The sequence below is a fragment of the Adiantum capillus-veneris genome, chromosome 21 (assembly GCF_014529385.1).
Source record: "Adiantum capillus-veneris isolate H3 chromosome 21, ASM1452938v2, whole genome shotgun sequence".
NCBI lineage: Eukaryota > Viridiplantae > Streptophyta > Polypodiopsida > Polypodiales > Pteridaceae > Adiantum > Adiantum capillus-veneris.
In genome coordinates, this window is record NC_140951.1 from 10,486,988 (window position 1) to 10,502,826 (window position 15,839).

The window sequence follows — 15,839 nt, forward strand, 5'->3', positions numbered from 1 at the left end:
CGTCGCTCAGCACGTACGGGGTGATGGCGACACGTGTGACCACTCCCAGCCTCTTGGCTACTAGCAATTGCAGATAATTTCCGTAGTCGGCGTGTTATATGAATTCCACTCCGTTCAGCTGCAACTCGTCTCCAGCCCACTGGGTTTCACCTATGGTGGAGAGCTTCTTCAGGATAAGTTGTACAGGGAGAGGGGGAAGACCCTCTACCCGTCTTCCAAAACAGCGAGAGCAGTAGCCGAACCACTCTTCCTTAGGACATGGGAATCTTCTTACCACTTCTTCTTCAGGATTGTCGAAGTGGACTGGTAGTACTCGCATGCGTCGTGCAAATCGATAGGCGACCTTTCGCCGCTTAGCTTCGGATGACTTCCTCTTTGGCAAGCTGGGTACAATCCGGCTCTCTGAGCTTGAAGCACTTGCTTGGTCATGTGTTTCCCGACTAGCTTATCTTTTCCTTGCCTTTGGCTCGAGCAGCCCCTTTAGGCCATTTTGGAGTAAAGGTTATAACTTTGACTGTAGTTTCTTTAGGGAAGAGAGGCCTCACCGTTTTCTTTCCTCCTTTGATGTGGATGACTTCTTTGCGATGAATGTCGATGTAGACGATTTCAGCCCCTTCGCTGCCTTCGTTGCTGGCACTCAGTGACAGTGTGTTTTGGTTGACAACAGTGATGGCACTTCATAGACCTCCCACCTAATGCTCTCAATTTGTGGTTAGAATGAGCAACACAAGATGGAGAATTTACCTCTTGAATACTGACGACATTGCAGCCTGGCAGTAGTACTTTAATGAAGGCGGCTAGTACCCCCTTAGTCTCCTCCTCTTCTGTCCTCCACTTAGAAAATTCATTCAGCCATTCGTCCATGATTGATGGTGTACGTCACTTTCAGCATTATAAACTGAAGGTTTCTTAGAAGCCCTCCTCCGTAGGGGCACCAAATGGTGAGAGCAAAGCGACACCCGAACTCCGACGGCCTCTAAAACGCCGGGGGCCGATGGCACGCCTCGAGCCGGTCACGGTAAAGCGAACAGGGCGCACCACCTAGCGTTGAGCGGCTAGGACGCAGACCACGATGATGTGATCACCGCAAACTTAGAGAGAGAGAGAGAGAGAGAGAGAGAGAGAGAGAGAGAGAGAGAGATTGACAAATGATGAAAACCCTCGGAGGTGTGAGGGAGAATTATTTCTGCAGTATTTACAATGACCTTCCTTCCAGCGAGGCGGCACAGCGTGGTGATAGAGAGGTAGGGAGAAAAGATGGTGAGACTACTTGGTGCGTTCTCTAACAATGACTTGATGATTGTGAAACTTGCTACCAAGAACGTGTATGTGTGTGCATCGACCATTGGAGTCGAGAGGTGGACGTGGCTCCTTTCACATGGTGCAATTCCCAAAGCAAACCATCACACAAGCCCCCTCTCCGTGATGTCAATAGTGTCAATTCTTTTCGCTCAAACTCTACCAAATGCTGACCTCTCATGAACTCCCCCCCCCCCACCGATAGTGACCTCTCAGTGCCCTTTTATAGGTGTTGGCTGCTTGGATTAGGGTAATCCCGATTTGATTAGGGTAAGCTAATCGGGGAGACAAAACAAGACGGTGGGCCCGGTGTGGTTGACCCTTGCTTTGTCTTGGGAGTTATTAAAAATGAAAACCTCTAGGTGGGCCTTTGTGACCATCACCTAAAGACAGGGAATTTACAAATTGCGAATTTTACAAGGCTTGGGTGAAAACTGAAAAAATGATGATGATAACCTACGAATTACTGAAAATGGTGTCGTGGTTACTGATGCCGGCGAATGGTGTGTTGCCGGTGCGTCGGTGTAGTGCGTACGTCTTTTCGGGGTCGGTCGGGGCATGCCTTCAACGCATTTCTTTGCTTCGGTGTCGGCGTGGCGTGCTTTGGCCGTCTTCTTCTTTGCCGATGTCAATGTCGATGTCGATGTCGTTTTCATTTTTTTTTCTTTTTTGTATTTTTCGGTGCGTGCGTATATGTGTGTCGTGTGTATGTATGTGGGAATATGTGGGTGAGCGTATGTGTATATATATAGAGGTGTGTGTGTGTGTATTTATGTGTGTATGTATGCGTGCGTGGGAACGAGGAGGGATGGGTATTAATATATATTTTTATTTTTTTCCGGACCTGGCAACGCAGAGACGGAGGGGGGGGAAGATGGTGAATGAGGGGGGGGTGTGTGTGCTAGGGTGTGTGTGTGTGTGAGCGGGTGGTTGTGTGAGTGTGTGTGCTGGGGACGGCATTGCACAGGCTGCGTGAGAGAGAGCACGAACGGGAGGGTGGCCGCCTACAGTGCACGAGCGCGAGGAGAGAGGGACAGGGTGTGGAGAGAGAGGGGGGTGTGAGAGGATAGGAGGTGGGTGGTGTGTGTGTGGTTGTGTATATCCAAGGCGCCCACGAGGGCCAAGGTCCGGGGGTGCGAGCGTGAGAGAGAGAGAGAGGCGGGGCTCGGCAACGGCCGCAAATGAAAGGGGGGGGGGGGGGGGGGGGGGGGGTTGTGTGTGAGAGGCTTAGTCAACGAGAGACTTAAGAGAGAGAGAGAGAGAGAGAGAGAGAGAGAGAGAGAGCCTAGCGGCGGTTCCCACCAAGGGAAAAAGAGGGAGAGAGGGGGTGCGAGGTTGTGAGGGGGGGGGAAGAGGATAGGGGTGGGAGAGAGAGATAGAGAGAGAGAGAGAGAGAGAGAGAGAGAGAGAGAGAGAGAGAGTGGATAGAGAGAGAGAGAGCTAGAGCTAGGTGAAGATATAGGGGGACGGGGGTGTTAGGTCAATGGTCCGCTAGGGTTGGGGGGAAAGAAAACAGGGGGGGGGGGGGGGGGGTATAAGGCCGAAGGGAGTGTGGACGAGAGGGGGGGGTGTAGCGGCCTGCCGGGGCTAGAGTGTGGACAAGCAGAGAAAGGGAGGGAGAATATTTGGAAGAGAGAGAGAGAGAGGATAATATCTGTGGCGGCCCGTCGGAGGGTGTGACAGAGGCACCAATGCACCTACCGGGCCGGGTGATGCAGCGGCAGAGTAGGAAAGAGAGAATATTGGCGGAGCCGGGCAGTAAAAGAGAGAGAGAGGTCGTCTTTTGGTGATAATGGAGGCGTGTGGCCAAACTGGCGGCGCCCCACTAGTGGTTAACCTTGGGGAGGGAGGGTACGGTGAATGGTAAGGGCTTCTTTTTGTTTTTTTTTTTTTCTCTTCTTTTGGTAACAAGCCTTCCCTTCTTTAGGGTGTGGTTCTCACGGTCACGGTTTTGAAAGCCGACCATCAACGCCATGAATGGAGCGGCGATGGATATATCACTCCACCCATCCACAATGAGAGATACCACATTCTTCTTCCATGAAGCCCTTGTGGATGCACATGCCGCCTCCACCATGATTTTCTCCCTGTCAAGAAGAGTGGTGCGCAAGCTCTCCGAAGAGGGAGAGACATATGTGGGTCCAAACTCTCCGATCTTCCGTGCCATTCTTTAAAATATGGAGATCTTTTATGTAAAAAAAAAAGTGTAAATGAAGCTTGAGTGATATACATTGTATAAACTAAAGATTAAAGCTTGAAAGCAATATGATCGTGGTAGAAAAATCTTGCTACGGCGACATCTACCTCCTCTTTCAAGGCCGGTTTCCAACTATCTCCAAGAGTTGCTTGCCGCTTGGGTGGACGAAAATGAGGGACAGATGACGATGAAAGGTTGGTAGAGAGTGGAGGTGGGCGGTCACCGTCGGTGCCGGTTGATGCACAAAATGGTGCCGAAGAAGGGAATGCCGATGTTCAGATGAAAGCTGCCGTGGCCATCTCCCTCGGATTCACCGTGCGTCGCTTGGTACGATTCTTCTTGGCTTCTTTTATATCCGTAAGAGTCTTCTCAAGGTTTAGAAGCTTTTGCTTCTCCTCTTCCGAGCCGGTTTGCAGGCAAAATTGAACTTGATATCCTTTTTCGTGAAGGAAGTCGGCGCGCAACTTCCTTACGGAACCATTGCGCTCGTAGCCACAACGGCGGCACTTCCATGGCTTGCTTCCACCTCCAACACCGGACTTGGGAGCAATCACCTCATTCCACCATGTCCATGTGAAGTCGATGGAGGGAGGGGGTTGAGAAGCGACGACGGAGCCGGAGGAAGGAGGAGGAGAGAGCTTAGAGAAGCTTGGGATGCCATTGATAATAGATATTAGAGAAAGCTTGAAGAGAAGGAAAGAGGAGTAGGAGAAAGCTTGATGGGGGGCGGGGGGGGGGGGGGGGGGGGGGGGGAAGAGAGAGAGAGAGAGAGAGGAACTTCAAGGAAGTGGCCTTGAGGCTTGGGTATGATATTATGAGGCTATGAGCCTTGAGGCTTGGAAGTTGGGTTCTCCTAAGTAGAAAGAGCTCCCTCCAAAATGGGGGTTTGAACTTTGAATTTTAAAAGGCCCCCCAAAAGTGAGCTTTTGAAATTTGAAAGTCCCCCAAAAGTGGGCTTTTGAAATTTGAAAGACCCCCCAAAAAGTGGGCGTTTGAACTTTGTTTGAAATTTGAAAGTCCCGCTCCCCCCGTTGGTTGCAGCCTGCGCGTCCTATCTGCTGGTGTCAACAGGGACGTGCGTCCCGGGACCCGTCCCACCCCCCGTCCCATGTGAGGGACGTCCCCCCGTCTCAGAAACGCGTCCCCGTCTCCGTCCCAACGTCCCCCGTCTCATCCCCGCAAAAATGGGCCGCGTCCCCCCGTCCCCTGTTTCTATGAAGAAGACATACTGTGGATCACCATCGTTCTCTAGATGATCATGACTTACCTGCTGTTTGCTGGTGTCATTCCATATTTCAGTATCGTCTGTCACAGTTTGCAAGAAATTCATGGACTTGATTGTCTTCTCCAGCAAAGCATCAATATTGCACTGCATTATCAAGAAGTCATCACAATTGGAAGGGTTGCTTGATCCCCAAAGGACTCACAGAGTGTCCATGACATGTGTAAGGAAGAGCTTCTTACCTTTCCTGAGATAGGGATAATATTTCTAATCTCATGAGCTAAGCTTGAATTAGCTGTCTGTCCTCCGCATGGGCTTCGCACCTCGTCTAGTTCTTTTCCTGCCAGTTCTAGTGAGCTCACCTCGTGCATGCACCGATAGACTACCTGCAGCTCCTGGAATTCTTGGTGAGAGGTAGATTGCTCTTAAGTATCCTAAGAGGACTTCTATGTTGATGGATGTTCGTCTGTGTCTACTCACATGCAAGCGATCGGTCTCACCAATTTGTCTGTATCTTCCCATCTGCAAGATATTGGTCTCAAAAGTCAGGCAGAAAGTACTCAAATCCTCTTTCAGCTTTTCAGTTGCAACATCCTTGCCTTTGAATGTATGTTGTGAACACTCATCATCATCCCAAACGGATGGTGCACTTGAGGAAATGCTACTTGATGGAATGCTGGAGGTCATTGAAGCATATCTTTCCACATGAATTGGATTTAGAAGAAAATCTTTCATGTCATCACTCTGCTCCTCTTGTCCATGAAGGAGAGATGCCATGAAATTGTCTAAGTCATCAAGCTCACTGCTAAAGGCCTTTCGCAGGGCATCATAGGATGATGGTTTTGTTACTCTGGAATGCTACATATCATCACCGCGAAGCAGCAAGCTTGAGGAGTGCTGACCTTGTCCAGTATGAAATACGAACTTTCCAATGTCACTGCTGTTAAAGGAGTCAAATGTATCCACATATTCCAACAGGCTGCTGCTAGGTGAACAACTATTCAAAGTCCTTTCTTCACAGTGCAAGGTGTTACTTGCAACAAATTAGATCCTTGTCGAGAAGGCGAGCATGGCACATCGTGCAAATGTCTGCCTCTAGCAACCAGAGTACTCCAGATGTGTGAAAGTTGTCACATTGTCTGGAGCAGTACTTGAAACTTTTTTCGAGGGTAGTACCTGTTGCTGCTGATCGACACACACACATGATGAGAGAGAGAGAGGAGAGGGGGGGGGGGAGGTGCAGTAGTTCGACCTCCTGCCCAGTGTGCTTGCACGTATGCGGTTCTTTGTCGTGCCCTCTAAATAATCATTCGCTGTCTCTGGTTTTTCCTTTCATTTATTTATTGCCTCATGGATTAACCTTCTTGCAGCGCTTTTAAAAACATCGCTGGGTTAACCAAGGGATAAGCATCTCGAAGCGCACAACGGATGCTCGATTCCAAAGACCCTAACAAACAGTCAATTTCATAAAGGACCACCTTAGAGCTCCAGTTTGTGCTTGGCCCTTACGGTCTAGCAACAAGTTTTAGTAAGGATATACAACTCAGACTCACGCTTGGTTCTTTGTGTCTGATTACGACTCAAGACAAGGGAAACGCAACCCATGTATCTCAATGCAAGCATCAATCTCCGATGTGATCTTGAGACCCACAAATATTTACCCAAAATAGGCCTGAACTTCATGAATCGTATTCAAGAACTCGATCTGCGACACTTTTTTCTGCTTGTATATCCAAATGCTTCATGCATGCAGAAAGAAAAGTCATCCAAGAAGTAGCATTTGGCTCCATAGGCATGCGTTCAATGAGATTCTCCACGTCTGAAATCTGTCCAGACCGTCCCAAAAGATCTATTAAAAAATTGAAGTGCTCCATTGTGGGTGTAACACCATAGTCTTGACCGATCTCAAGAAAATACTGCCCACCTCTCGATGCGAGTCCCGCATGGCTACAAGCAGAAAGGACAATGGAAAGTGTTGATTCATTTGGTTTTACACCATGAACTTTCATTTGCTCAAATATCTCAAGAGCCCTTTCACCATGCCCGTGCTGTGCATATGACGAAATGATGGTGTTCCATAAAATCACATCCTTGACAGGTGATTCATCAAAAACCCTTTGTACGTCTTCCAAGCTGCCACACTTGCTATACATCTTGATAACTGCACTTCTAATCATGGCATCCAAAACCAACCCAAACCGTTCAATGTAGCTGTGTATGTGTTTGGCTTCTGACAAGATTGCTTGGTTTGCACATGCGTCGATGACACCTAGCAATGTCACCCCATCTGGAACGAACTCCTGCTGGATCATATCTTGGAAAAATTCAAGTGCCATCTTCTCTTGCCCGCATTGCGTACACACATTTATCATTGCATTCCAAGAGATCACATTCCGATTGATCATTTGGCTGAAAACCATGAAAGCTTCATCAAAGCTTCCACATTTACCATACATATGCAACAATGAATTCCCTATACTAACATCCACCTCAAGTCCCAAAAGTTGAATGCATTTATGTACCTGTCTGCCTGTATCCAAGCTTTCGGGAGACGTACATGAAGAAAGGAGGCTGACCAAGGTCACAATATCAGGTGGGAAGCCCTCATATTGCATCTGTGTAAGAAGTTCATGAGCGCCAGCAAATTGTCCATGTTGAGCATATGCATCCATCAAAGCATTCCAAGCGACCAGATCCCTCTTGAACATCCTGTTAAATGATCGATTGGCAGCCTTCAGATTACTAAATTTTCCGTACATGTTTACCAGAGCTGTACCCACAATAAGATCGGACTCAAATCCATCGCTCACAACAAGCTTATGAATCTCGACACCACTACATGAGTCCAAGCAACCAGAACACGCTTCAATGAGACCGATATAAGTGATAACATCGGGGACAATTCCCTCTTTCTGCATTTGAATGAAGAGGTGAAGGGAGTCGTTCCCTTGCCCATGTTGTGCGAACGCAGAGATCATGGTATTCCACGTACAAATGTCCCGGTGTGGAACCTTCTTAAAAATCTGCTCTGCTTTTTTGAAATTGCCGCACTTGTTGTACATATTGAGAAGAGAATTTGCAATGGTAGTGTCACAATCAAGACCGCTCTTTGCAATCTGTCCATGAATTCGGTTGAGTTGTTCTGTATCATTGCACACGGGGAGGATGTTCAGGAATGTCATTTTGTTGGGGGTGCATTCTTGCAACAAACTCTGGTAATACTTTCTAGCTTGAGAAATCAAGCCATGTTTCACACATGCTAGGATGATAAGATTCCACCCCACAAGGTTGCGCTCCGGCATCTGCTCGAAGATTTCAAGGGCATCTTCAAACTTACCACAGTCTATGCATGCACTGAGCATGATGGTCCAAGAATACACATTCTTCTCTGACAGATGCGTGAAGACATCAACAGCATGTGCGAAGGCGCCACACCTGCCATACATGTGGATGAGGGTATTTGCAAGCAATCTGTTTTGACCGTGCCCATTGTCGACAATGCACCGGTGTAGCAACTTGCCTTCTTCCAGAGCTCCAGATTCGCAACATTCGCGCACCAAGGACAGATAGGTCTGGATGTCATGTTGTGAAGCGTGTAAATTTCCTTCTCGCAAGCTCTCAGAAAAGGGCTCATCACTGAGGTTGCGCAGGGCTGAAGACTGTCGATTAAGGTCGTTCCTGCAAATTTGGGAGGTAAGAGTGTGCTGTAGAGAATGGAAATGGACGGGAGAAGCAGAAGATGAAGAAGAGGTCAAAGGGGAGGGAGATGGAGAGAATGGCGACGTGCATCCCGCGCAATGGGAACCCAGCATCATCTAAACCTCAAAGGCATGCTTCGACGTTCAAAGAGAGGAACCACCTGATGAGCCACTTCTATATTTTACACCTTCCTTTTTGGAGAGGATCTAGGATCCCAGATCATTGTTATTCGTGTGGACCGTTCGATTCATTTGGAGGAAAAAATTATGGGTTTGGGTGAGATTTGATATCACTTCCTTCTCATCCCCCTTTTTTTTTTTTTTTTTGGACAAAACTCACAATTGTGAGTGGATAGTATTAAGAACATTAAAAATATACACCAACCTCGAGCTCGGCGAGGGTTAGTGAGCCACTTCCTTCTCATCCTAAGGCCAATGCTTTACCACTATGTTATTGCACACATTTTGAGAGATGCACATTTTGAGAGATGCAGAGAATGGTAGCATTATATTGCGTTATTTTAGCACGTCACGATCTTAGTTCACACCGAGTTTAGTTTGTGTTTACAACGAGTTCACACCATAATAACATAGTACACATAGTTTGTAGAGTTCACATCTAGTTTACATGCAAGTTCACAATGGCATTCCTCCAAGTTTATATCAACACTACAAGAGGTCACTTGAATTCCGGCGTCATTGGCGGGTGTCAGTGTATGTGTGTGTATTTATGGAGGGAGCTAAGTTTTTTTTTAAATTTTGATTTTCAAAATTTCGACATTTTTTTCGACGATAGTGCGAATTGATATATCGACGCTTATTCCGACATTTGTACCGACAGTTGTACCGACGCCACCTGCAAAAATCAAAACCACGAGCTTTCTGTGTGCATTTCTCTTGTTCTTGTGCATTTTCTCAAGCTCTCCTCTTCCCCATCTCTCACAGATATGGTGCGAAACAAACGTCGGAAGTGCTAATCTTGCTTGTGGGTTAGCGCATAACACTAAGGTGAGATTGTTTTCATGTTTACTTGTAGATTTAGGGTTTAGGGTTTAACTTTGTGTTTGTGTGTGCGTTTTTGCAGGTTCCGCGACTTTTACAACAACTTTCTTTGCTCAAATAGGACGAATGTGAGTGCTCGAACCTTTAAATGCATATTAAATTTATTTAAATTACTTTGTATATTAAAAAAAGAAAATTTCATGCTTTGAAATTTGAATGTTTTAAAACAAATTATGGTTTGATATGTGAAATTTCATTTTAAATTATGAAAAAAATTTGTTTAAGTTTATGAAAAAATCTTGTTTTGAAGAAATTTTGTATTGAATTATGTCGCTTTTGAAATTATGCAATTGATGGGGTTTATGTTTTAGGTTAAGTTTAGGTTATAAGTTAAGTTAGATTAGGTTAGTTAAGTTATCTTATACGTTAAGTTACATTAAGTTAAGCTACGTTGTTAGGTTAAGTTATACGTTAAGTTAGGTTATCTTATACGTTAGGTTAAATTAAGTTAAGCTACGTAAGGTTAAGTTATATTAGGTTAGGTTAGGTTAAGCTACATTAAGTTAGGGTAGGTTATCTTATATGTTAGGTTAGGTTAAGTTAATCTACCTTAGGTTTAGCTACGTTAAGTTAGATTATGTTAGGTTAGGTTAAGCTACATTAGGTTAAGCTATGTTCGACAATACGGCAAGCCATAGAGCTTACCCACAACGCATATTAAAAACAACACAATGGCGATCCGTTCATCAATACGGCAAGCTATAAAGCTTACCCACAACACATATGCATTGTGGGCAAGCTCTATGGCTTTCGGTATTGCCAACGGCTCGCCATTGTGTTGTTTATATATCTGCGAGCGATTTTCAACACCTAAAATAGCTAAGCGGCCCTGAAAATAACACCATGGCGAGCCGTTTGGCACTACGGCAAGCCATAGATCTTGCTTATAATGCATATGCATTGTGAGCAAGTTTTATGGCTTTCTGTATTGCCAAACGGCTCGCCATGGTGTTGTCTATATGTTTGCGATAAAAATTGCCTCGTGTCCCTAAAAACAACACAATGGCGATCCGTTTGGCAATACGGCAAGCCATAGAGCTTACGCACAAGGCGTATGCATTGAGGGCAAGCTCTATGGCTTTCCGTATCGCCAAAAGGCTTGCCATTGTGTTGTTTTTAGGACCGCAAGCGATTTTCAAGCCCTAAAATAGCTAAGCAACCCTAAAAACAACACAATGGAGATCCGTTTGGAAAAACGGAAAGCCATAGAGCTTGCCTACAATGCATATGCAGTGTGGGCAAGCTCTATGGCTTGCCGTATTGCCAACGACTGGCCATTGTGTTGTCTATATGTTTGCGAGCGATTTTCAAGCGTTAAAATTGCCTCGTGTCCCTAAAAACAACACAATGGCGATCCGTTTGGCAATACGGCAAGTCATAAAGCTTGCCCACAAGTCATATGCATTGTGGGCAAGCTCTATGGCTTTCCATATTGCCAACGGCTCGCCATTGTGTTGTCTATATGTTTGCGAGCGATTTTCAGGCCATAAAATCGCTTTGCAACTCTAAAAACAACACAATGGTGAGCTATTTGCCAAATTGGCAAGCCATAGAGCTTGCCCACATCGCATATGCATTGTGGGCAAGCTGTATGGATTGTCGTTTTGCTAAACATCTCACCATTGTGTTGTTTTTATGTTAGGTTAAGTTTAAGTTATAGGTTAGGTGAGATTATAAGTTAGATTAGAACTATCAACGGCATAATAGTCGAAAAAATATAAACGGACTTCGAAGATGACTCGTATACTTCTAAAAACGCAAACGGACTTCGGTTAGGTTATGTTATAGGGTGGGTTTAGATTATAAGTTAGGCTACATTAAGTTAAGTTAGGTATAGGTTTTAGGTTAGGTTAGATTATAGGTTAGGCATAATGATTATAGGTTAGGTTAGAACTAGCGTCAAATTAATAGTAGAAAAAATGCAATCGGACTTCGAAGATGACTCGTGTACTTTTAAAAACGCAAACGGACTTCGGTTAGGTTAGGTTATAGGTTAGGTTTATGTTATAAGTTAGGTTAGGTATAGGTTTTAAGTTAAGTTAGATTATAGGTTAAGCATAGCGATTATAGGTTATGTTAGAGCTAGCATCAAATTGATAGTAGAAAAAACACAATCGGACTTCGAAGATGACTTGTGTACTTCTAAAAACGCACACAGACTTCAAGAACCTTAATATATAGTCATTGACCAATAAAGACGAGATTAATACCCTGTGGTTCTAATCTCTGTGAACCTCTAGACCGAGGTGTGCGGGGATCGGGCCTGGCTAGAGAATGTGAGGTTGTTAGAGCTAGCAGAAAATAGTTGAAAAAACGCAATCGGACTTCAAAAGTGCACAGAGACTTCAAGAACTTTAATATATAGTTATTGACCAATAAAGACGAGATTATTACCCTGTGGTTCTAATCTTCGTGCACCTCTAGACCGAGGTGTGCGGGGATCGGGCCTGGCTAGAGAATGTGAGGTTGTTAAAGCTTGTCATGTACTTAGTAGTGTGTAGTTATAACAACTAGAGTGTTTTAATTATTTGTTGCATCATTGGTAGATAAAGTATGAATGATAGGATGGCGTGTCCTTGTGCGCATTGAAAGAATTAGATCTTTCAAAAACAAAAAATCTACGACCAACACATACGCAATCACGGTCTCTTTCCGATAGAGCAAGTACAAGACCTGCGTTATCGATCTCATGGTCTAGAGATTTACTTCATCCCAAAGAAGAAGATTTTCAAACGAGTAGCCATCGACTGAGTCCTCCCAACTGATACCTGAAGCGGCATTTCAAGAAGTAGAGATGGAGCAGATGTTGGACGCGTTCTTTGACATGGATTCCAACATAGAAGGCAACAACATCGAACGCACTACTGTGGACCTTAGCCATCCCGTCCATATCGACGGCATGATAGCAACGATGAAGAGGGAGAGATGATGCAAAGTCTTACACGCATGCCACTCTAAACTGGTGCAAAAATCTCAGTTCACCGTACCGCATTGACAATGCTTAATTTGCAGTCTGTCTACAGTTGGTCTGACGCCAGAGTCACAGAGCTTTTCAGGTAAAAATATTTTATCCTAAGCATGGTAAAGTGCAAATTACAGTTCATATAAAGTGATCAAAGGGCTGACTTGTTCATGTAACGTCAGGTTGCTGAATGAGCAAATCTTGCCAGAAGGCAATCATATGCCCCCTACCCATCCAGCCGCTAAAAAGCTTCTTACTAATTTGGGCTTGAATTATCAAAAAAGGCTTCGGTGAGTGCTCAGGTAAGTGTCTTTAAAACCCTCGCACACATGTGATTCATGGCTATGTCAACGCTTTTATATTTTGATGTTTCAGGCTTGAGTTACTCGGGCAATCATGCATATCCGAAATGTGGTCCTCGACTTGGCTTCCGCCGCTCTGAGCATTTGAGAGCATGGTAAATTTTTGCTTGAAGGACATGAGCTACGTGGAACAAACATATGCAAACATGACATGCATCCACTAAAAGCGAGCGATTGGAAAAACATGTGGCTAGAGAGGGGAGATTGGATGCCACCTGGAATGAAAAGACTTTCTATTTTCCATAATCTCTTGTATTGGAGTGACCTGCTGATTAATCATTTGCTCGACCCAATGCACATCTTCAAGAATGTGGGGAAGATCATCAAGAAGACCATCATTGGAAAAAGGGAGAGCAAGGCCCAAAGAGATGACCTGCAGGCTGTGGGTCGAATGCCAAAGATGTGGCCTCGACTTAAACCCAATGGAAAGTGGTCTATACCAAAAGGTCCATGGGTTCTGAGTCGCGCAGAAGAGCAACAAGTGAAGAAGACTATATCTTCATTCAAGACTCCCACAGGGTGCATGCGATGTTTGTAAACAGTTTTTACGAGAGATGACAATCTCATTGGTCTTAAGTCCCACGATTGGCACAAATTTTTATAGTTCATCTTACCAATTGCCATAAAGGGTTGTTTGACAGATGACATTAGAAGAACAATCTACAAAATCAGTGAGTTGGTACGATGGATCAGTTCAAAAGAGATAAGAGAAGACAACATCGATGCAACACGCTTAAATGCTATTGAAGCAGTGTGCATGGTGGAGAAGTACTTTCCAACAAACATTCTTACCATCCAAATGCATGTACTTGTGCATGTGGTCGATGAAGTTGCAATTGCTGGGGTGGTCCATAGCAGGTGAATGTTCTTCTTGGAGAGATTTATGAAGACTTTAAAGGGGTTTGTTCGTCAAAGGGCTCGCCCCGAGGGTAGCATGGCCGAAGGATGGCTTGTACAAGAGTCTCTTGTCCTCATCAGTGATTTTTTGGTCTCAATTGATCCAGAGATGCCCCGAATGTGGACTATTGAGGTCAACGTCAAGGTGACAGGGGACGAGCCGCAGGGACAAGGAATCGTTAGGAAGATGGACATCACAATGCGAGAAAAGGTTATAAGATTTTTCCGTCTCAACTCAGACATCATGCAATAGTGGCTAGAGAGGTACGAAGGGGAAAAGCAACAACGTTTGATAGATCGCCTTCAATTCAAGCGCAACCGTGCAACTAGAAACCTTCCTTTTCCAGATCATCTTAAAAAATTGCCTGACTTTCCAACTGGGCGGTGGTTAGATGCGACACTCTCAAAGGCAAAGAGGAGTGGAGTGTTGATTACTGAAGAGGAAGAGAGATGTCAAGGGGTTGCGATTGGCATGTATATTTCACAGCTTCCTTTTCGAGCTCCACATGAAGATTAGTTTGCTTTAATAACTTTTAGTCTGTTTCAATTTTGTGGCTGCAGTATCACAAATATGGAGCTTTGTGGTCACATGGGAAGCACTTCAGAGTGCAACGGATTGAAGAACAAAGGGTCACTTTCGATAGTGGTGTTCCGGCAAGATTCATCCAAGAAAGTAGGAGTAGTGCCAGGGATGAGAATACAGAGACTAGCCAACTTGAATACTTTGGCTACATCCAAGACATCTTGAAGATTAGCTTTAGAAAGTTTGATATGTTTATCTTTGATGTCAAGTGGTTCAAAGTTATCACCAACGGCCCTAATGCAACTGTGCATAAAGACAAGAGTGGATTGATTCAAGTGAACTCTAGGCGGGTGTGGATAGATGTGCGGGATACATTCGTACTTCCGTAGCATTGTGAACAAGTTGTGTTCATATACGATCCACTATGGACAAAAAATGATGAGAATGATTTGTCTAAACCCTGCTGGCTCTATGTCGTTCAAGTTGCTCCATATAGCAAGCAAGTGTGTGAAGGATTGGATGTTGATCTCGAAGAGGTGATTCATGAACAAAGCGTAGGACAGACTCCAACTTTAAGTTTAGATTTTGAGGTGGATTTCAACATTGAGCAATTGCCTGAACCTAGAGATGAGGTGTCAAATAGTGAAGCTGATGCGGAGAGCGACAAAGAAGTAGAGTTTGATGATGAAGATGCAAAAGTACAGATTGAGATAGACACCTTTGGTGCATCAGATCTCATAGAGGATGAGAGATTAACTAATGAATTTTGCTAGGAAACCTTTTGTAAAGCTCTTTTTATTGGTCTACAATACGCTTTAGATGTTGTCATTTGTGTAGCAGTTTCGTTGATTTGTTATTTGTATTAATTAAGCATTTCTTACGTAAACTAACGTATTTTGTGGGTGTTGTTTGTGTATGATTAGCCATGGCCGATGACGATGAGCCATACTCTCCTAGTTTTAGTTTTCCTATCACTCCGGCCGGAATGTCACCCGAGCAGATGGGCTCGTTTTTGTCTCAGTTCACACTAGAACAGATCGCGATGGCACATCACCTTTGGGGTGCAGGTCCCTCTAGACCTACTACGGCCGACCCTAAGCCCGGAACTAGTGTGGTCCCTACACTGAGCGTCCCCACACCTCAGTCTAGTGTGCCCCCTACACCTAGGACTCGTGTGCCCCCTACACCGACGGGTGGTTCATCCTCGACACAAGGTAGGCATCGTTCTGGAGGCGGTGATTGCTATGGTAGTAGTTCTTCCGACATGTCCACACCACCGAGAGAGTGTTCACCACTCTCTTCAGTAGATAGTTCACCGATGGACACACCATGTGGGCACACCACGTGGGCACCATGTACACTTTGAGGATCACACGAGCATGATCCTAGCAAGGTGTACAAGAGTAGGGATGGGGCTGTTGTGGTAGATAGGGTCGAAAAGGCCATGCAACAGAGGATTCAACGGATTTGTACGATTCAATTTGGTCACTCTGTGATGGAGATTTGGGATAACCTCGATACTGAGAGAAAGAATTACATCGTCGACACCATTCAGAGAGAGTACAGGCCGACAAAGGGGTACGATCAAGTCTCGAACAACTGGATTTTGAGCGTGGC

At 45.1% G+C, this 15,839-nt stretch overlaps 1 protein-coding gene and 2 pseudogenes across 1 annotated transcript; all 3 read right to left on the bottom strand.

Annotated features, from left to right (window-relative positions):
* The window catches only part of LOC147430537 (uncharacterized), a 32,056-nt pseudogene extending 27,185 nt beyond the window's left edge, over positions 1 to 4,871 (bottom strand).
* Positions 4,872 to 4,873: 2 nt separating this feature from the next.
* On the bottom strand, positions 4,874 to 5,762 carry LOC147430538 (uncharacterized; annotated as a pseudogene).
* A 397-nt stretch (positions 5,763 to 6,159) lies between these two features.
* LOC147430539 (pentatricopeptide repeat-containing protein At5g27110-like) lies at positions 6,160 to 8,594 on the bottom strand. Its single transcript, XM_086493150.1, has one exon. It carries the CDS (start codon positions 8,531 to 8,533, stop codon positions 6,398 to 6,400), a length of 2,136 nt encoding a protein of 711 aa, XP_086349276.1. The 5' UTR covers positions 8,534 to 8,594; the 3' UTR covers positions 6,160 to 6,397.
* Positions 8,595 to 15,839: the final 7,245 nt, after the last annotated feature.

Bases quoted from the DNA above. Each gene is read 5' to 3' on its own strand.
- LOC147430539 (XM_086493150.1), bottom strand. From the start codon at position 8,533: ATGATGCTGGGTTCCCATTGCGCGGGATGCACGTCGCCATTCTCTCCA.